Consider the following 23061-nt stretch of genomic DNA (forward strand, 5'->3'; position numbering starts at 1 on the left):
TGGCTTCAATTTGTTAGCGTATCTAAATCTGCTAGTATATCTAACACTCTCCTCCCCCTAGACTGACAATGCTGTTGTCCAAAGGTGCCCCTGTGTTCTTTCATCCAGAGTGGGGACACTTTATTACAGGAGGTGTGTTATTGGCCAGATTACTAGGTAAAAACAGGGGGGAAAAAGTCTAAAGCAAAAAAGAAACGAAAACGAATGCAGCCGCCACATCTAAGGATCCGTAGCACCTGAAAATCGCTTTAGAAGCGCCCAAATGCGGGCTCGTTTAACCCCTTCTTCAGCCGTTAGTGATGGTTAAAAGCGCCGAGATAGCGCCCAAAAAGCACTGCTAAAACTAGCTTTACCTTAACGCCGACGTATAACATGCAAAGGCGTATAACACACACCTACATTTTAAGAGGGAAGTTTCAGAATTTTTTTTTTTTAACTAAACAACTAATTAAAATAAGGGTCAGTGCCCATCTGCAGCCTGATCAATGTGGCCTGATTAATGCCCATCTCATCATGCAGCCTTATCAATGTCCATCTCATCATGCAGCTTTATCAATGCCCCTTTTTAGCCTCAATGCAGCCTCACCATAAATGCAGCCTGGACAGAGCATGAAATCACAGAGCCGTCATCTCCTGTTCGGCTCTCACTAGGCACTGGCAGTCACACAGACACACACAGTCCCACCTCCAACATCGGCATTGGACCAGCTCCTGTGACAGACAGAACACTGGTCCAATGCCAGTGGCGGAAGCGGGACTGTGTGTGTGATGTGAGAGACAAGTGAGAGCCGAACAGGAGATGACGGCTCGTGAATTCTGGCTGTTCGGCTCTAACTCAGCAGTCACACACACACAGTCCCACCTCCGCCATCGGCATTGGACCAGCTCCTGTGATACACAAAACACTGGTCCAATGATAGTGGGAGAGGCGGGACTGTGTGTGTGACGTGAGAGCCATGTGAAAGCCGAACAGGAGATGACGGCTCGTAAATTCTGGCTATGTTCGTCCCCCTTCTTACCTTCCAAGGTACACTATCGGTGTATAACACACACCCGCAATTTACCCCCTATTTTCAGGGGAAAATGCAATAAATACGATATGTGTGTGTGTATATATATATATATATATATATATATATATATATATATATATATATATATATACATACATACATACATACATTTTCTTATAAGGTCTAGAGTAACTATATACATAATAGTTTAAATGAGCAGACCATCATGTACTCCGGTTTCCTCCCACACTCCAAAGACATGCTGGTAGGTTAATTGGCTTCTGTTTATATTGTCCTTAGTATGTGTATGGGGACTTATACTGTAAGCTCCTTGAGGGCAGGGACTGATGTGAATGTACAATATATATGTAAAGCGCTATGTAAATTGACGGTGCTATATAAGTACAATATCTATAATACATTTTAATGTCCTTTTTCATTTGTGAAACACGCTATCTTTTTCATCTGTTCTAATTTAGGACAAATATTGATGAGATATTTTCAACAATAGTAGTGTTTAAAAGTGCTTGGAAATGATGTAGTGGTCCCATGGTGGAATTACAATAAAAATTTGTATTTTGTACCAGATATCTTTGATATTAGAACACAGGTAGGATTTTTGCCTGAATTGAAGGATGGACAAACCTTTCCCCAGGTCAATATTGGGAATCTTTGATAGATGTGATCTTAAAGATATATATACAGTACATGACAGGAACAAGAGTTTTACTTCTAATTTTTCGTATTTTAATTGCAGACACAACCTGTATATAACCTGTATTGTGACTACTGAATGATTCTAAATAAAGAAACCTATGTGTTTTACCTATTTGTATCCATTTCCTTCTTAGTCCCCTACTCTGCTTCATCTTACGATGATTTAAAAAGTACTTTTGACTAGTTTTTAAGTGAAATACTACATGGACTAGGTTTCTGTTCAGTTTCCATTCAGGCCTCAGGAAAGCTTGCAAATGTCTGTTAAACCAAGTGCTAGAAAAGGGAAAGGACTGCAGGTTTGTATATTTATGTATCTATGGAGACTCTTCAAACAGTCTCCCCTCTGATATATGTTTCTTTATTTGGCGTTAACATCTTTCAAGGCAGCTTCATCCCTCATCCACCTAGAGCACAATTGGAACTATGTTCTTGGAATGAAAAGGCAAAGTCACTGGGTTATGTGATACCCTAATCCGGAAAGGAAGGGGGATACCATATTGCTAGCTTTTCTCTCTTCTTCACATACAGCTTTGGATTCCTAACACTGTGTCTAGAGAGACAGAATAAAACTCCTCTAAAGTGTTACTGGCGAAATGCACAGCTAACAGCTTATATAGGCTGCTTCTCAGTACTGGAGCAGCAAAAGAAAAAAACAACATCTAATGTTTTTTCCTTAACCATAAAAGAAATACATACAGTATGTGTGTGGGGGTGTTTGTATATTCACATATATGCATTTTTTGAGAGTATGCTTACATCCAACCAAAAAACTGATCTAAAGTTCGAATGTTGATACTGAAACATGTAGGCTTCCATTGCTGATTTTCTTTTAAAACGCCAGTGACCTAGCTCTTTCTGGCTTTAGTATTTGAAATCACTAATCTAATGACCATATACACTAAGCAAAGTCAGATTAAAGTCAGCAACCCTAATCTGCATACCTATTATAGGTCAGTGATGCAAAAAAGTGCCAGCCATTAGATGAGTGTGGAAGCTAGGCAGCTTGCATTTTTAGAATGGAAAGTCAGCAATGGTGGCCCACATGTTCATAACAGGTTTCCTTTAATATTCGTTGGGGCGCCACTATCCACTTCCATTTTACTTAGTAATCTGCAAAGCGGCAGAGTGGTAAGCACATTTGTAACTCACATTGCTGTGGTATGCTAATTATAATGCTAATTCCTATGCCTCTGAGGCCCCGTACACACGACCGGTTTTCTCAGCAGAATTCAGCAAGAAACTCGATGGGAGACGTATTCTGCCGAGAAAACCGGTTGTGTGTACACTTTTCGCCGAGAAACCCGTCGGGAAACTCGTCGAGCAATGGGAACATTTGGCTCGACGAGTTTTTTGACAGCCGAACAAGGAACTCGACGAGCAAAACGATGTGTTTTGCCCGTCGAGTTTCTCGGCCATGTGTACGGGGCCGTACACACGACCATTTTTCTCGGCAGGAAAAAAAAACGAAGTTTTTCCCAAGGTGATTCCTCTCCAGCCTGACTTGCATACACACGTTCATGCAAAAAAAATGTCTGACCAAAGCGCGGTGACGTACAACACGTACGAAGGGACTATAAAGGGGAAGTTCCTTTCAAATGGCACCACCCTTTGCGCTGCTTTTGGGCTGCATACTTGATTCTGAGCATGCATGTTTTTCCCCCTCAGAAAAGCATACACACGACCGTTTTTCTCGACCAGAAAAAAGCTGACGAGAAACACGACGAGCAAAAAAAAGAGCTGGTTTTAATTTTTTTGCAGGCATTTTTTTTTACGAGAAAACCGCTAGGGAGCATACACACGACCGGTTTTCACGACCAATATAAAAAATTGCAGTTTTCTCGTCGTGAAAACAAGTCGTGTGTACAAAGCATAAATGTGTGCTTTGTTTTAATCTGACTTTGCTTGAAAGCATCGGTATGGCCAGGTTAAGGTCATAACATGGCCTCAATGATATAGTGCATTGTAACCAACCCATGCAGTATAATGGATTATAAACATTATATCATACGGGCTGTAGCTGTGAGCAGATTTTCATCATTGTGTATATCTGCTTTTAAGCTTTTTTTTAAGCAGTATCATGTTTGAATTTGTTTGATTGTAATAAATTGTGATAAATGTTATTATTGTTGTACGGTACTCATTGAGTAATACAAACGTCTTTAGGGATCCTGTTGGATGGTTGCTTATGTCCTGCCTTGGTCCTTTGTGCACAATCTGGTGGTCATATTGCTGGTAGACAGGTGGCAATAAAGGTTTATTTTTCTGCTTTACTTGTTTTTTAGAAGAGCAACCTGGGAATTTGGAAACCTAGGTGCTTCCTTATGAAAATACTTATTTCAACAGGAAAATAGAACAGGTCTTTCTGCTGTCTCTTTATTGGTCAATGAAGTTGCCTATCACAATAATAGGCAAATGGCAAACAAGGGGAACTGTGTCTTTGATGAATATGGTATTTGTGTAGCAGAGTGTGTCGAGATTTTGTGCTCTTGGTTTTGGGGCAAAAAGCTGACTTGTAGGAAACTGGAAATGCATTATATTGTACTATGATGTCACTATACAAAGATTAGAATCTCTAAAGGTACACTTCAATATTAAAGTTATATACTATTTATGAATTATTTATCATAGGCAATTACTCCTAATACAATATGCATACTTACAAGAATGAGCATTGCATTTATATGAGTATATAAGATATGTAAAATAATTCCCTCCAGAAAGAATCTCAGGTACTGATGTATTTTGCATGGCAGGCTTGTAAGTGAATGAGCCACCTGTTATATATTTAGCGCAACCACGTTGGCTTTGGGATCAGAATGGAGATCCATTTTTGTATATATTTCCAGGAAGGCTTGCTTTCAAATCTTCCTTATAAGTACTAGGAATGTAAAATATAAAAGATTCAATATATTTTGTATTTGATTATTTCAGCAAATGTCAAGATTTTGCCATTTTCAATTAAAAGAAATACATACATTTTTGTTACAGGTAGATGAAATTTACCATGACGAATCTTTGGGGGTTCACATCAACATAGTATTGGTCCGTATAATTATGGTAGGGTACAGACAGGTAAGAAATTCAGAGAATGGATGTTAAAAAATAATAATGTGCTGTGAAAAAACAATGCTGATGTATTAACCTATTAAAATAGATATCAACAATATATTTACCGGTAGATTTAAAAATGTTCAATATAATTACATAAAATAATCAACCTTAATGTTTTGTTTTTATGTCAAGTATTTTAAAGTGAAAAAGAAACTATGAGGGTACATATTCTAGCAGTTTGTGTAACTTTTCATTGATATAATGGGGTGCTAATAAAAAGTGAGGCCATTGGAAACTGAATATGTATGGGCCACCGATGTCCGATGCTTTTCATGGTGGAATCTAGCTTTGCGATAGCTACATCTGACCAGTTACACAGCCGTTTTTTTTTTGTTTTTTTTACTCATTATTCCATTTTCAGACAGTTACAAATTTCATACTAAATACAATTTGTTCTCCCAATATTCAAAGGGATCTAGATCAAAGCAGTAGCATGTCAGTGTGAAAATATTTTGAAGTGGTTATTCTGTTTAAACATTTAGTCCTCTATTGCTGTGTTGCTAAGTACCAGTCTGATCTTGTCTCTCTCTGGTAAAGTCTGCTTCATTTATGTGATGTAGACCATAAAACGTTTTAGTTCTTTATGTTTACCTCTGTACTTTTGGAGATAGCAACTTTACACAACACACAATGATTATATGCCATTAAACCTGCCTTTGAGTGATGTGTTTTTATTTTGTATTTTAAAAAGCTTTCTTAAAGATAAAATGACTTCCTGCTTAATAATGTATTTTGGTTACCCCAACCTCTGAGCTGCACTGCTTACTTATGCTTTTTGACATTTTAAGATCACAGTGCTTTCCCCTCTTTTTTTAACATTGCGTTTCTACTTTTTTGGCAGTTTGATTCATGTGTCATATAATGCAATGTTATAGTATTTTACATTTTTATTATATTAGATCAAACCGGTCAACTGTGTAGCAAGGCCAGCTTCATAGAGCTGATTGAAACAATGTTGAAATTTATATTCTTTAGCAAAGGGCTTAATGAAGGCTGAGAGCAATCTTTCAAAATGGCCACACTCATAGTGATCGTTGTTTTACATTTTGACACTGACAGACTTAGCAGAAGATGATACTAAGTTATAAGTCCAATATTTGTCATCTGATGGCTATCCAAATTCATTCCTCTTGGGCAGGGATCTTCAAACTACGACCCTCCAGCTGTGGTGGAACTACACTTCCCATGAGGCATTGTAAAACACTGACATTCACAGACATGACTAGGCATGATGGGAATTGTAGTTCCTGAACAACTGGAGGGCCATAGTTTGAAGACCCCTGCTCTTGGAAATCAATTACGCAATTACAAGTTTTTTTTTTTTCTATTAGTAGCAATATTATTTAGCAGTATGCTTAATAGAATATTTAAGGCTGGATTCACACCACTTCCATTTTATTTAGCATGCACTGATCTATTTTGTAATGCATTGGGGTTGATTTACCAAAGGCAAATAGACTGTGCACTTTGCAGTTGCTCCAGAGCTTAGTAAATGAGCAGAAGCTCTGCTGACTTCCATCAATCAATCATGTGCAAGCAAAAATGCATTTTTTTTAAATTTACTTGCACATGATTGGGTATTCTTTGCAAAGTGAGGCTTTACCTCATTTACTAATCTCTGGAGCAACTGCACAGTCTCTTTGCCTTTAGTAAATCAACCATTTTGTGTTGCATAGATGTGTATTTTTTTTATAAAGGGTTGCATTGATGTGCAAGTTTGTTGTTCACAGCAAGAACCCAACTATGTTATTTTTCTTTCCTTAACATGTGTTGTGGCACATGCATTTAAATATAATTTTCACTCAGTGCACACTAATTACACACACACACCATTAGATTTCAGCTTGTTCTTGCATTGGGCCTGTATTGAGCAGTGCAAGCCAATGCAGTCCGATGGACATGGTGTGATTGGGCACTAAAGGACAAGTCTATCTTTATTAATGAAAAAGTCCAAACTCCCGCGTCCAATCACCCCCAAACCCAGGTACTTACCTTTTCTCAAGGGCAGCCTCCTCTGTTTTTCATAGCCTTCTGCACAAAAACTTTGCTAGTACTACATGAGCCAGCAAAGTGACTTTCTATCAATTTGAATGGGACCAAACCTGGAGATACTGTTGAGTTTCATTCAAGTTTAAGGAAGTTATAGCACAGGCAGCAATGAAGATTTTGTACAGAAGGCTGTAAACACCAGAGAAGGCCGCCACCATCAGAAACAGGTAAGCACAGGGATTTGTGTGTGTGTGTGTGTGTGTGTGAGACATGAGCACTTTGTTTTGTTATAAAATTAGTTTTCGGGTGAAATTCGGCATATTCGTTCATTCGGAAACATACGAATGAACGAAATACTCTCTTTTGATGAATGCATAAGAAAACAAATTGTCAGAACGAAAACCCAAAAGAACGAAAACCCGAAAAATAACAAAAATCTAAAAGAACAAAAATACAAAAATGCAAAAGAACGAAAAACGATTCAACCTACGAGTTTAACGAATCGATTACATTCGGATAATTTCGTTTTTCTCATTTTCTATTATAATTAAATTATTAACTATTATAGTTTTTATCATTATTTATTATTATAAACTATGAAATTTTAGGTAAAATAGCTTAAGTCAGTAATTCTTCTATTCAGGTCTCTGTGCCATAACAGCTAATTTGGGATAGATTAGATTTACATTTTTATCAGAATTTCCTTTCAAATTTTGTTAAAGTAACTGTTGGTGAACATAACAAATACAAATGCATCAGAAGTTATGAATTATCTGAAGAAACGAATGTTGCATGTAAATGAATGGAACAGACCGAATACGAATGCAGTCACCGTTAGAAATGACCAAATTAACGAATGTCGATCATAACGAATGACCTGATAAACTGAAAAAAAAAATCTGAATAGAATGAAAACTAAACTAAACGGTAGTGCACATGTCTAGTGTGTGTGTTTGGGATGAAGGTGGGGAGGGAATTTTCAGCTTAGAATAGGTTAGAGGGTGCTGTTTTTTCTCAGTTGTAGCTGCCCTAAAACCCCAAACCCTATTTAACTAGATGCTCTCGAAACATATGGCATTTTTGGTGCTGCTCCAAATTAGGATTCACTTCAAGTTACCCACCCTTTAATTATGCTTATTTCAATGCTTGCTGTTACTAAATAACTATGCTTCTTTATTTTAAAATATACAAAGTTTGGACATTTATCTAATGTGATCTGATTGTCGTACTTTTTCTGCAGTCCATCAGCCTTATAGAACGTGGAAACCCATCAAGGAGCCTTGAACAAGTTTGTCGTTGGGCCCATTCCCAGCAACGTTCAGATCCAGATCATGCTGAGCACCATGATCATGCTGTGTTTCTCACCAGGCAAGATTTTGGTCCTGCAGGTATGCAAGGTACTGTATTTTGTATGATGTCAACCAGGTATGTGCAGCATGCTGGTTGAGCATGAGAACATAACCAATTGCTAATCTGTTTGTGCAGATACTTGTAGGCTAGTTATAGATCAGTTTGGTTGGCCAGCTAAATTACTTTGTGTGTGTCTTGTTGACATGTATATAACCTACTAAAGAAAATTGTTTGGCTAAAAGAGAGACTTTCATTATTCATCACATCACTTTTAATTGATTTACAAACAAATGGTACATTTAAAAAAGTATATTTTTAAAATTATTTTTACTAGATTTTTCTTAGTTCAAGCACTACACCTGCATTATTATTTATTTTTTACGTGTAAAACCAGGTAATATGTGTGTATAAATGTCACAACAGGCCAGTCTTTATATTTGTGTTTCTGTCTGTCAGGGTGTCTGTGTTATTGCAGTTTAATTGGCCACATCATGCTGGCTACTGAAACACTTATTGTTATTCATGTGTTTAGGTGCTGGTTTGGTTGGTCCGCGTTCCTGTGCAATTTCTGTGCCTTCTCCTGCAGTGCAATTTGACAGCCCATTCATTTTCATGGACTGCAAATCGCACTGGAGTGCAAAAAAAGTAGTGCATGCACTACTTTGAATGTGCTGCACCAAATCGCATAGTACTGTGATACCATATGATCAGATGCCCACAAACCTAATGTGATCTGCATTTAGGGGTGCCCATAACAATGTATTGGCACTTTCAGCAGATCACAAAGGCAGTGCAGGTAATGAGCATGGAACATGCCTTTTCAGCACCGCATTGCGATGTGAACCTAGGGTTGCCACCTCATCCCTTTAAACCCGAACACATATGAATTACACAGGTTCTGAGGCTAATTTAATGCAGGTAAGGCTCAAAGTGAGTTTAATTACCACCTTAATCAGCCACAGAACCTGTGTAATTAGTATGTGTTTGGTTTTAAAGGGACGAGGTGGCAACTCTAATTAAAACTTTTGTTGTTGGTAAATGTAAACACCTCTGACAAATTTGTATTGCTGTCTGTTGCTCCACCACTACTCTGATCAGCAACTGGGAGTAAAATAAGCCACTCTATGTAAGCTTCTAGTTATAGCGTACACTGAACTATGGTCATCCCCCATGCAACAGCACTGTAATTGGCCTAGCACTGTCACAGGGAGTGATTCACATGCTCATTTATATCTGAAGGATTATTTTCTGTTCTTCCTGTGGCTGCATGGAATGGTGGGAAAGTAAAGACAAAAAGAGTACACTGGGTAGGGGGACATTACATTTTCCCACCTTAAGCAAAGCACAGGTTTGCTTGGAGTTTACAGCACACACTGTTAATAAAAAGCATATTACAGAAATAAAAATAAAAAAACAAACAAAGTAATGGCCTTCTAACTATAATTAAAACAACAAACTGGGAAGAACAACAACAGTTTAACCACTTGAGCCCTGGAAGGATTTGCCCCCTTAATGGCCATTCCATTTGTTGCTTTTATTTATTAATTTATTCATCAGATTAGGCCGATATATATTCTTCTACATATTTTTGGGGGAAAAAAACGCAATAATCGTATATTGATTGGTTTCACGCAAATGTTATCACGACTACAAACGATGGGATAGATTTAGGGACTTTTATAATTTCTTTTATTGTTTTTTTACAAGTAATGGCATCAACCTGCGATTTTTAGCAGGAGTGCAACATTGCTGACCCCAAATGACACTTTTTGAGGACCAGTAACATTATTACATTGATCAGTACTATAATAATGCACTTATCAATGTAAAAATTGCACTGGCAGGAAAGGGGTTAACACTAGGGACGATCAAGGGGTTAAGCATGTTCCCTGGGTGTGTTCTAACTGTAGGGGGGGCTCGCTGGGACATGACAGAGATCACTGGGAACAGAAGATCTCTGACATGTCCCCTGTCAGAACGGCAATTGAGTCAGCCCACCTGCAACTGCGTGAGCCACCATACAGGAATGGTGATTTGCACGGGAGAGCCGATCTGCCGCCATATAATGACAGTGGCTGGTCAACAAGTGGTTAAAGCAGAACTAAACTCATCAAGTTAATGGTTTAAAAAAACAGTTCGGCCTCGTACACACAACCTTTTTCCTCGACAGAATCCATCAAGAAACTTGGTGGCAGAGCTTTCTTGCCGAGGAAAACGGTCGTGTGTATGTTTTTCGTCGAGAAAACTGACGTGGAACTCGACGAGAAAAAGAGAACAAGTTCTCTTTTTCCTCGTCAGGAGTCTCAATTTCCTCGTTGTGTCCCTCGTCAGGCTGGATTTCGACGAGAAACACGTTTGTGTGTATGCTTAGAAACCCGCACATGCTCAGAATAAAGTATGAGACGGGAGCGTACCTTCGGTAAAAGTAGCGTTCGTAATGGAGATAGCACATTTGTCACGCTGTAACAGACTTAAAAGCACGAATCGTCTCTCACCAAACTTTTACTTAACACGCAGTAACATGAGATTAGCAAATGCAGCCCCAAGGGTTGTGCCAGTGGAATGGAACTTCCCCTTTATAGTGCCGTCGTACGTGTTGTACGTCACCGCGTTTGAGAACGATGAGATTTTGTCTTGACAGTGTGTAAGCAAAGAAAGCTTGTCAAGATTCTTGACAAGCCTGACAAGGAACTCATCGAGGGAAATGATGTTTCATTTACGACGAGTTCCTCGGTCGTGTGTACGAGGCCTTCCATTCCCGGCATGCCGGGAATGCTAACTGTCATGTTTTCTTGTGCTCTCAACCAAACTGTCAAGCCATCAAATGGCTGGTGTCATAATTAATTACATGTTCAGCATCATTGCAGTTGAAAGTCAAACAGAGGCTAAGATGGCAGCTTTCTCAGCTAAAAAAGGATAGGAAGGTTTAGTTTCACTTTAAAGGGTAACTTCCCTTTCATGGGGGAAAAAAGCAACTAAAGAAAAAATAATATAGCGTATACAATTGTGACACAAGTTATTGTAATTGAATGTTAATAAAAATTACCTTTTCCTTTTCAATCTTCACCTGCTGTAATTTTCTGAAAATGCAGTATGGATACCTGGAGTTGTTCTGTACATAGAGTGTGTAATGAACACACCCCAGAAACATATTTATCTGCTTGTGTGATTGGCTCACCAATTTTCCCGGAAGTTTGCCTAAGATACAAGTCAGATTTCAGGCATCCCCTGCAAAATAAATACATTTATGGTGATATACTCCCTTTAGGAACATGTCTAAAGGGATACAGGCCCAGCAGATTTCTCATTAGTGCTCTGCAGCTGCCACAGCTGACTGATAATTATGAAACCACTTCCATTAGACCCACTCAGCACAGAGGAACAAACAGTGATTTCTTCAGAATAAAAAAAGGTAGGAATCTGCAACAAGCGGGGAATGTTTTTTCCCTACAAAGGTGGATTTACAATTTAACTGTTTTCCAAAACCGTTACATTCAAAGCATACTGTAAATTATAATTGTCACAGTTGATTGTAATCTCAATCGAACTATGAAGCCATCAAATGGCTGGTGTTATTTTACTTGTGCATTACCAAGGTAACTGCAGATAAAATATATGCTAAGATGGCAGTTTCCATCGCTGTAAAGAATAGGAGGGTTTAGTTCCGCTTTAAGTGTGGTCAGACAAAGCAGCAAAACTGAAATTCTTAACCCTGGACCCTTAGAGTGATAAAACTGGAGAGACATAAATGTGACAAACATTCTTCTCAGTGACAATTTATTATTGGAAGCATTTCACCAGTTCACAGTGGTGGTTTGTTTAAACTTTGACCTGCAAACTACTGTAATTCTGTATTCTCGCATTCCATAAATGGCATGCTGGGCCATAGGTCATGGTTTATTCTTGCTACTGGAAAAGATGTCACTTGCAAAGCTGCCTTATGTTATAATGCTACTGACTGGCTCTCAGTTTTACGAGACTGATGCCGCGTACACACGGTCGGAATTTCCAATGGAAAAAGTCTGACTTTTTCCGTCGGACTTAGATAGAGACATGGGGCCATATTCTCGTACTTTCTGCGGCGGCATCGCATAAGCTATTTACACTACGCTGCCGCAACTTACTGGAGCAAGTGCCGTATTCCTCAAGCACTTGCTCCATAGTTTGCGGAGGCGTAGTCTAAAAGGCCCGGCGTATCCCCGCGTATTTCAAAGGGGGCGGCTTATATTTAAATTAAGCGCGCCCCCGTTTCGATTGAACTGCGCATGCGCCGGGCTAAAAATAGCCCAGTGCGCATGCTCCAGTTCTCGGTGGAAAACGTCAATGACGCCGACGTGTGCGTCATTGACGTAAAGTTGTATTCAAGAACGACTTGGGAAAACGACGTACCCGACGGGAAAAGACGACGCGGACCCGACGCCATACTTAACATGGCATACGTGGGACTGGCGTAAGGTTACCCCTCATATAGCAGGGGTAACCTTACGCTTACGCAAACGACGTAAGCGACGGTTACGCGACGCGATTTCGTTTGTGAATCGGTGTATCAGGCTCATTTGCATAAACAAATGACACCTGAACGTAAACGCCACCTAGCGGCCGGCGGCGAATTACATTTATGATCCAACAGTGTAAGTGACTTACACATGTCGGATCTTCAGCGTATCTATGCGAAAATGATTCTAGGAATCACTCGCATAGATACGCGGGTCAAAAAAGAGAGATACGACGGAGTTTCCTGAGATACTCCGTCGTAACTCTACTGAGAATATGGCCCATATTCTCTATTTTTTCAGACGGAAAAAATTCCTATCGGAAAATCCGCTCCTCTGTATGCTTGTCCGTCGCACTAAAAAACACGCATGCTCAGAATCAGAATCAAGTATGAGACGGAAGCGCTCTGTCTGGTAAAACTAGTGTTCGTAATGGAGATAGCACATTTGTCACGCTGCAAATTCTGGGATCTTGTAAAGCAGAGCATTATTTTGTTCTTTATAATGCTAGAATAATGAAGTTGTTTTGCTGCTGATATTCACGCAAAGTTCTGACAAACTTATTTCTTTATTATTTCTTGTGAACTCATGAATAATCTTTTTGGGGTTTTAAAGCCAGATCTCCATAACAATGTTTAAAATTAGGTTTTAGAATTTTTTATTTTAAATCCAGATCTCCATATTTTTGTATTCTTTAAAAAATATTTTCTAGTGATCTCCATATATTATTATTATTTTTTTAATCCAGATCTCCTTATTTTTTATTATTTAAAAATTATTTTCTAATGATCTCTATATATTTTTTGTCAAATTACCACAAAAACATTATTATCTATTTTTTAACCTCAAAGAGGATGTTTTTTTTTCCTTGTTAATTTGACATTGTATTTATGAAATGTACCTGACTACTCACAAACAAACTGTCATATTTGAAGAAAAACACAAGTAAGCAAGTATTTTCAGAAAAAAAATATATCCATTTTTTCTTGTTAACAAAAAAAAGAGGAAGGCAAAGATGGAGAAACTGCTGGAATATGCGAAGCCTTTGGACCCCTGGGCAGACATCAAGTCTGTGGACAAGAAAATTGGTAGCTTGAGGAGGCATGGCCCTCCTCCACTTTTTGTAAATGTGGCTAGAGAGCAGCCATAGGCCTCTTCGGTGTCTGGGGGGGGGGGCACTCTGAGGACCTCACTTGCCTCCCTAATGAGGCCTAGTGCTGCCACTTCCGTGTTACTCCCCTTCCTGGGCCTTTTTGTTGTAAGGTGGAGGGGAGGCACCTTAGATTGGGTGAGGCCACTGGGTGAGGCCACCTACTGGCTGCCACTGGGCCCGGCCACTTTCTGGCTGACACTTACCCCTGCCTCCTCCTGTCTGCCACATTCCAGAGCCTCGTCCTGGCTGACCTCATTCTGTGTATAAAAAAGGGACACAGTTTTAGTTTTTGGTTCATCAATCACACACAATTTTCAGCTCATGACTGTTGCAAATTGAATGTTAATAAATAGAAAAGTCTCTCATTCTGACCCCAGAAGTTTTCATTATTGTCCCAATCATTTTTGGCCACTACTGTCTATTAATATGTAAAACGCTTTTTGTTTAATCATTAATTTGTTACCAATAATAACATCTAGTTAACAACAAGGATTTTAGGACAATAAATATGTAGTAACATACTATACCTAGCTCCAGCTTGGTGCATCAACTTCTTCCAGGATGTCATGGCCAGGTTGGTCCTCTGCCTTTGCTGGGGTGGAAAGAAGGGTGGAGGGAAGGGTAGAAAGTGATTCCCTGGCTATAAGCTGGTCGTTCAGAAAAAGCAGTTTTGGGGGAGGGTTCTAGCTGGGTTTGGGACCCCCACAAAAAAAGCCTCTGCCACTCTGCCTGAATTTAAAGACAACAAGAAAATGTGTAGACATTTTTAGGGGAGGGGGGAGGGTTCTAGCTGAGTTTGGGACCCCACAAAAAAAGATTCTGACACTCTGTCTGAATTTAAGGACAACAACAACATTTGTACACATTTTAGGGGGTGTTTAGGATAAAGCACTACAATGGAGCTGACAAAATACATTGGTAAGTGACTAGGCTAGATGTGTATGGGCAAAGGATAGCATGATGGCAAATATGCATGTAGGTCAAAAAAGGAGCATTAAAAGCTTACAGCATGCATGAGTACAAACGGGACATTCACAGCATATTACAATCACGGTAATTAGGGAATGATGAAAGAAATACAATACATTAGCATACATTAAATACATAGAATGTGATGTTAAAGGATGTTAATATAGTCCTTCTGCAGGACTTGTATGATGGCAGAACAGGTCTCTGGGATAATGATTCCCAGAGCCTGGGGGGAGATGCCTGTTGTGAACTTCAGGTCATGCAGAGTTCTCCCAGTCGCCAAGTATCGCAACGTGGCGACTAGCCTCTGCTCGGGAGTGATAGATTGTTGCATGCAGGTGTCCTGCTTCATAATATAAGGGGACAGCAAAGCCAACAGAAGGTGAAAAACGGGGTCCGTCATCCGGAGATAATTCCTGAAGTCATCAGGATTATTCTCCTGGATCTCCCGCAACAAAGGCATGTGACAGAATTGGTCACGTTGGAGCAACCAATTCTTCGTCCATGAACTCCTCCTCACCCTGTTCATGGATTGAGCTTGGGTTAAAGCATGAACCCCAGCACCAAGCCCATGCACAGCACGAACTCTACGAGGAGTACATACCCGCAACATAGCTAGAAAACGGTCGGCTGGTCAGAACGAACTAAACAGAATGCACTGAAGAACAGCAAGGCCTATAAAGAACGACCTGAAAATCAGAAACGAGTGGACAAGAACGCACTAAAAAAACAGATACAAACTCACTATACACACTGAAAGACAGATACGAACTCACAAGCACAAACTGAACACCAGAAAACGGTCTGAAAAGCATAAAGACTGAAAAGCGCGAATCGTCTCTCACCAAATTTTTACTAACGCGAGGATCAGCAAAAGCAGCTCAAAGGGTGGCACCGTTGAAATTGAACTTCCATTTTATACTGCAGTCGTATGTGTTGTGTACAGGGCATGAGTTTTAGATTACTACAAAATCTGTGATCTTAGTGAGGCAAAACGTGTTTCCACATTTTTAAAACTTGTACCTAGAAAATTTTTGTATTTCAGTTCCCATATATTGATTTTATGTTCAAAATCAATATAGTCCTAAATTTTGGCAGTTGCTTCAAAAATTTACAATAGGAAACATACTTTCATATATTCGACTTGTCCATAGACATTAGGTGATTCTTTTTCAATTGTGTCAAAGTTGCATGATCCTGACTGATGACAGTAAGGATTTCTAAGGGTATAACAGGCCTCACCTGATACCCTAAAGCCCCGTACACGGTTGGACCTTTGTCCGACCAAAATCACATCAGAATTCGGACGGAATTCCATCGTAGTAAAAGAGAACATGTTCTCTATCTAAATCCTCTGAATTTCCGATGGAAATAATTCGATGGGGCACCCATGTGGTCGGAATATCCAATGAAAAAAATCCATCTGACTTTTTTAATTGGAAATTCCGATCGTGTGTACAAGGCATAAGCCTATCTTTCTGAGGCCCCGTACACACGGCCGAGGAACTCGACGTGCCAAACACATCGAGTTCCTCGGCCAGTTCAGCCCTGAAGCCGCCGAGGAGCTCGGCGGGCCGAGAGCTCCCATAGAACAACGAGGAAATAGAGAACATGTTCTCTATTTCCTCATCGAGCTCCTCGTCGGCTTCCTCAGCGAAATTGTACACACGGCCGGGTTTCTCGGCAGAATTCAGCCAGAAACTCGGTTGGAAGCTGAATTCTGCCGAGGAAACTGGTCGTGTGTACGGGGCTTCAGTTGACCATATGCAGTGTTGGATGTTTTAAATGATTAAGCATTGCTTCCTTAAAGTGTATATATTGCCAAAAAGTTTTTCAAGTTTTGGATAGATTAGGGAAAGGTCAGAAACGTGACACGATTTTATTACTGTTTGTGTCACCAATGGTTACATTCACATTCTATTTGTCCTGGTTACCACTGTCAGTGTGTTAGAAAGTAATGGAAATGTAATGTAAAGAGGGTACATCTTCAAATGGGGACGTGTTTGCTTGACAACTGCCTAACAGGGGAATTCCCCTAATTTTTTTTAATTTTCTCCCACTTACTTACTGTTGCATCTCCAGGGCAAGAAGTGATGATAAATCTCCTCAAAGGGAACACACAGAATGAAAATAAACTGGCAGGGGTTTTTATGCTTCCTACTCAATCCAATACACAAAAAAATGAGCTATAGACACACTTTGAAATCAGAATATTGCCAGGCACATTTTTGTTCACTCTAGAAAGGATATTTGGGGTGATTTTTTTAAATAGTTTTTATTAAGGTTTTACAATATACAATATACATGTTACATTACACACCTTAGAACGTATAAGTACATTCTCCAGCATGGAGAAGGGTAGAGTGCTTTAACAATAACATGAAAATACAACTGAATGTCGTCAATTACAATACCAAGTAGTACTGCTCCCAGGGTCGTACCTTACTTCATTAGAGAATTTTTGTTATTGAATATACATGGAAGTGGGGTGAGCTTTTGAATTGAATTTTTGTTAAAATACATGAGCACTATTTTATAGCAATTGGACCTTCTATAAATTGGCTGCCATTCTAGTTGAAATAATCACAATTTGCTGAACAAACTCCAAAAGCTCTACAGCAAAATCGAAGAACCTTGTTGCAAGCAAAACCGGTTTCCTCACCCCTAGCCTATGCTATTATAATTTGTAATATTGAGATCAGCTGAACCTCTGACAAAATTCAAACTTTTTGCCACCAGGCTTAGCCAATTACATGCCACACAATTTTACTCAAAACCAATGGTAGATAAAGTGGTGGTGGCAAATAAAGTCAGCAAAGGCCACAAAATAATTTTCTGGGTTCTACAATTCAACTTTTGGAGTGTACAAACAATTGTTTGCTGTGTGTAGATAGATAAAAAGATACACACATGCATACATACAGATTAAAATCATACAATGATTTGTGATCGAACATTGAAGGCCATTAATAAGCATTGAATAATATTATGCACAATCAAAGAATTCACAGTATTCATAAATCTAAAATTAAATTACCATAAAAGTGATAATAAAAATATGATATATAGTTAAAACATTCCTAAACATTCCTAAATTGGATAATATTGTTGTAATTTCAGAGCACAGGTGAGCCTGGAGGGAGCCCACCCCTCTTTAAAAGCACAGGGGCACACTCCCAGCATTTAGCACTTACCCCTGGACCCCACTTCCAAGTTCCACTGACTGCATATAGCTTCTTAGGATAATTAAGTGGTCTTGCATAGCAAGATCACTTATTGTTCTCTCACATATATATTATTCTTATTATAGCCAAATTTGCCACCCTAAAGTTTTTACACTACATAGACGAGTAATATATCGAATCATGCGGATTGTTCCCGATCGGTGGGCTATTACTTTGTGGAACGTTTTGCCGAATCGTCATTTTTGCGGCACAATTTTCCCATAAGAATGAATGGGGAGAGGTACAGTGTGGAATGTCAGAAACTGAAAAATCAAGACATGAATTGTAAACTGCGACCACTCCCTAATTTTCAAACCAACCTACACAAATCTTATATCAAAACGTTCAACTATCCCTGCTGCCACTACACGTGTTCATGGCTAAGCGATTGATCAAACCGTTTTCACAATATGACAATTTGTTTGCAACCTACGCCATCCATTATTTCAATGGAGGTCAAAGTTTAGAAAACTAAAACTTGCTGGGGAATTTGTAAACTGCGACTGTGCCTTCAATTTTATTATTTCAGAGACATACTATACATCAAAATGTAGGTCTGGGTCTTGTGATTCGTAAAATATAAAGATATTCGCTGTACGATTTATAGTTTTTAAAATACAATCATTTGAAGCTCAAGTATTCAAAAAAATTCCTCAATTTCTGCTGTGTTTAGAGAGAGCCTGCAAACCAAACAATTGGTTTCCTAGGAGAAGCTGAGGAGTTTAGTAACACCTCACAAACAGCTGTGAGGTGAGTTGGCTCCTCCCACACAAGGCTGAGGGAACTTTCCTCTGCTTAGCAAGGGTCTCAAACTGGTGGCCCTCCAGCTGTTGTAAAACTACAAGTCCCATCATGCCTCTGCCTGTGGGAGTCATGCTGGTAACTGTCATTCTTGCAATGCCTCATTGGACTTTTTTTGCAACAGCTGGAGGGCCGACAGTTTGAGACGCCTGGTTAGAGGCTGCTTGCATATGTTTACATTGGTTTCCTAGGAGACGCTGAGGTAAAAAACCTTCATACACATATCTGTGAGGGCTTTCTATAGCTCCTTCCACACACTGTGAGGTGATATGGCTCAGTTTTTTTGGCTCTACGTCAGTGTTTCTCAACTCCAGTCCTCGGGGCGCACCAACAGGTCTTGTTTTCAGGCTTTCCATTATTGTGCACAGGTGATTTTATCAGTTTCACTGCCTTAGTAATTACCACAGCAGTTTGATCTGAGGGAAATCCTGAAAACATGACCTGTTGGTGCGCCCCGAGGACTGGAGTTGAGAAACACTGCTCTACGTAACTTCTGCATATAGCAACCATACATAGCAACCAGTCCATAGCAACCAGTCCATAACAACCAGTCCATAGCAACCAGTCCATAGCAACTGTCCATAGCAACCCTCCATAGCAACCACTCCATAGCAACCGTCTATAGCAACCAGTCCAAAGCAAACAGTCCATAGCAACCAGTCCATAGCAACCAATCCATAGCAACCGTCTATAGCAACCAGTCCATAGCAACCAGTCCATAGCAACCAGTCCATAGCAACCCGTCCATAGCCATCAGTCCATAGAAACCAGTCCATAGCAACCGTCCATAGCAACCCTCCATAGCAACAAGTCCATAGCAACCACTCCATAGCAACCAGTCCATAGCAACCAGTCCATAGCAACCGGTCCATAGCAACCAGTCCATAGCAACCATCCATAGCAACCAGTCCATAGCAACCAGTCCATAGCAACCGTCCATAGCAATCCGTCCATAGCAACCCTCCATAGCAACCATCCATAGCAACCAGTCCATAGCAACCGTCCATAGCAACCCTCCATAGCAACAAGTCCATAGCAACCACTCCATAGCAACCAGTCCATAGCAACCAGTCCATAGCAACCGGTCCATAGCAACCAGTCCATAGCAACCGGTCCATAGCAACCAGTCCATAGCAACCGTCCATAGCAACCATCCATAGCAACCAGTCCATAGCAACCGTCCATAGCAACCCTCCATAGCAACCAGTCCATAGCAACCAGTCCATAGCAACCAGTCCATAGCAACCGTCCATAGCAACACTCCATAGCAACCAGTCCATAGCAACCAGTCCATAGCAACCGTCCATAGCAACCAGTCCATAGCAACCGTCCATAGCAACCCGTCCATAGCAACCAGTCCATAGCAACCCTCCATAGCAACCAGTCCATAGCAACCCTTCATAGCAACCAGTCCATAGCAACCCTCCATAGCAACCAGTCCATAGCACCCAGTCCATAGAAACCGTCCATAGCAACCACTCCATAGCAACCCGTCCATAACAACCAGTCCATAGCAACCAGTCCATAGCAACCCTCCATAGCAACCAGTTTTTGATGGGGCAAATAGGATGGTGCAGTTTTGATGGGGTAGTTTTTGATGGAGCAGTTTTTGATGGGGCAATGGACCGAACTGGATCGACACACTGTTGGATCACATTTACATCTCCAGGGGCACCGTCTCCAGTCAGGAGTATTGGTGGAGGCAAGACCACGCTGCACAATTTCCCCAGAAATTGTATCTTTTCTAGTTGTGTATGTTCTGATAGAAACAGTCCTAAGAAAGAAATACTGGATACAAAGATTACGCACACGGATGTTTGTGACATAGTCTGTTGTAGATGAGTATGTGTGTAGTACAATTCCAAAAACGTTTTGTAATGCAGTGATGGCCATATAGGCATTATATATACCATTTTATGTGTGAGCTGTTTTCCATCAAAGTGTTTATGTATGTACATACAGTCAAATGCACATGTTGTGAAAATTATTCAGCCTTGAAAGTGAGAGTTCAGGTTTTAGATTGAGTAGTCCATTTAATGTGTCATTTCATTTTTTGTATTTTTTTTTTTGTTCTGCACATTTGCTCTGTATACTCTGTCAGAATGTGGTTTTATTTTAAATCTCACTTCTCTCAAATCCATGTTTGTCTCTGTCATTAGAACCACTACTTCTTGCCAAAATAAACTGTAAAAAAAAGTACTCTTGTTCTAGACAGCCATTTGGCTGACCTGTAGAGTCTATGTGGGTAGCAAAATTATAGGGACACTTTCAGGGTAGGAAGGGTTAGTAGGTTTGTTTTACTACAAGCTAGTGTAAACTTGACTTCTGTTTGAAAATGCTGTATTCAGACTGGTTACTGAAATTTAAAAACGTATTTGAAAAACAAAAGTTAAGTAAATTCTTATTTTATTTGGAGTCTCTGAAACTGTTCTTTTACTATAATCATCAGTGATTAGGCTTTTGTGACTGATCATTGGTCATAATGTTTAATAAAACACATGTGTAGTCCAGGAAAAGTCAATAATGTGTCGTTGATCATTTTGATTTAAACATATTGGGCCAGATTCAGAGAGAGATACGACGGTGTATCTCCCGATACACCGTCATATCTCTGAGTTCCGACGGTCGTATCTATGCGATTGATTCATAGAATCAGTTACGCATAGATATGCCTAAGATCCGACAGGTGTAACTGTGTTACACTGTCGGATCTTAACTGCAATTTAAAAATGGCCGCTGGGGGCGTTCTCGCTGATTTACGGCGACGATATGTAAATCAGCGAGATACGCCAATTCACAAACGTACGCGGGCCCGACGCAGTCACTTTACGTCGTTTACGTAAGCGTTTTCCCGGCGTATACTTACCTCTGCTTCTATGAGGCGCAGCCAATGTTAAGTATGGCCGTCGTTCCCGCGTCAATTTTTTTTTTTAACGCCGTTTGCGTACGTCGATTCACAAAACCGCTCGTCGCAAGTTACACTCACGCTGAAACCAATGACGTCTTAGCAACGTCATTGGGAGCAATGCACGCCGGGAAAATTTGCGGACGGCGCATGCGCAGTTAAATCGGCGCGGGGACGCGCCTGATTTAAATGCTACACTCCCCTAGCCGCGGAATTTGAATTCCGCTGGGGGATTTAAGATACGCCGCCGCAAGTTTGGAGGTAAGTGTTTTGTGAATTACCCACTTGCCTCTAAAACTTGCGGCGGCAGATCTTAAATCAGATAGATTACGCGGATCTAAAGATCCGCTGATCTATCTGAATCTGGCCCATTAGGTCTGGGTGGAGTGATGTTTAGGGAACTTTGCTTTTAAAATGCATACTTACCCCTGGACCCCACGTCCAAGTTCCACTGCTGTGTGGTCACCCAGGAATATCTTTCACTGTAATTCCACTGCTGGAACTGTTAGATTAGTCATTCATTATGCCATACTTTCTAGTTATGAAAATTGACTGACTGAGCATTGCTAGTAACTATCTTGTGAAATTAGTGGGTAATAAATCAGCGATAACAGCACTCATGTATGTGTTTGTCATATGCCTAAAAACCTTCCCATGATACTTTCAACAACAGAAGAATAACTGGAGTCAGCTTGAATGTACAACAAACGTAAATATAATACTGTATATATTTATGCTTGTGGAAAGATCAGAACACCTAATTGACCAGATTTAAAGCAAAACTAAATTTAAATTAAAAAAGGTAGGCGTTTTATGACAGAAGAGACTCTGTTGCCTTGTACACACGACCGGTTTTCACGACGAGAAAACTGCCATTTTTTATATTGGTCATGAAAACCGGTCGTGTGTATGCTCCCTAGAAGTTTTCTCGACAAAAAAAAGCCTGCAAAAAAATTGAAACCAACTCTCTTTTTTCTCGTCATGTTTCCCATCCGTCTTTTTCTCGTCGCGAAAAACGGTTGTGTGTATGCTTTTCTGAGGGAAAAAAACCCGCCCAAAGGGTTGCGCCATTTGAAAGGAACTTCCTCTTTATAGTGCCGTTGTACGTGTTGTACGTCACTGCACTTTGGTCGGACGGTTTTTTGCTTGAACGTGTGTATGCAAGTCAGGCTGGAGAGGAATCACGTCGGAATTTTTTTTTGTTTTTTTCCTGCCGAGAAAAATGGTTGTGTGTACGAGGCATGGGAGTTGGTTTACTAAAAACACTGCAAGCTCACAGTTAGAAACATGATTCCCAAAGAAAGAGGCATGATGTGACTTGTAGTTTCGCAATAGC

At 40.1% G+C, this 23061-nt stretch overlaps 1 protein-coding gene across 2 annotated transcripts in view; it reads left to right on the forward strand.

Annotated features, from left to right (window-relative positions):
- Positions 1–23061, forward strand: part of ADAMTS14 (ADAM metallopeptidase with thrombospondin type 1 motif 14) — a 278768-nt gene that overhangs the window by 95328 nt on the left and 160379 nt on the right. For both annotated transcript variants that reach the window (XM_040362329.1, XM_040362330.1), the window contains 2 exons: positions 4719–4802; positions 8071–8227. In XM_040362329.1, the coding sequence (XP_040218263.1) occupies positions 4719–4802; positions 8071–8227 (241 nt within the window). The remainder of the gene's footprint in view (positions 1–4718; positions 4803–8070; positions 8228–23061) is intronic.

Source organism: Rana temporaria, chromosome 8 (assembly GCF_905171775.1).
Source record: "Rana temporaria chromosome 8, aRanTem1.1, whole genome shotgun sequence".
Taxonomy (NCBI): Eukaryota; Metazoa; Chordata; class Amphibia; order Anura; family Ranidae; genus Rana; species Rana temporaria.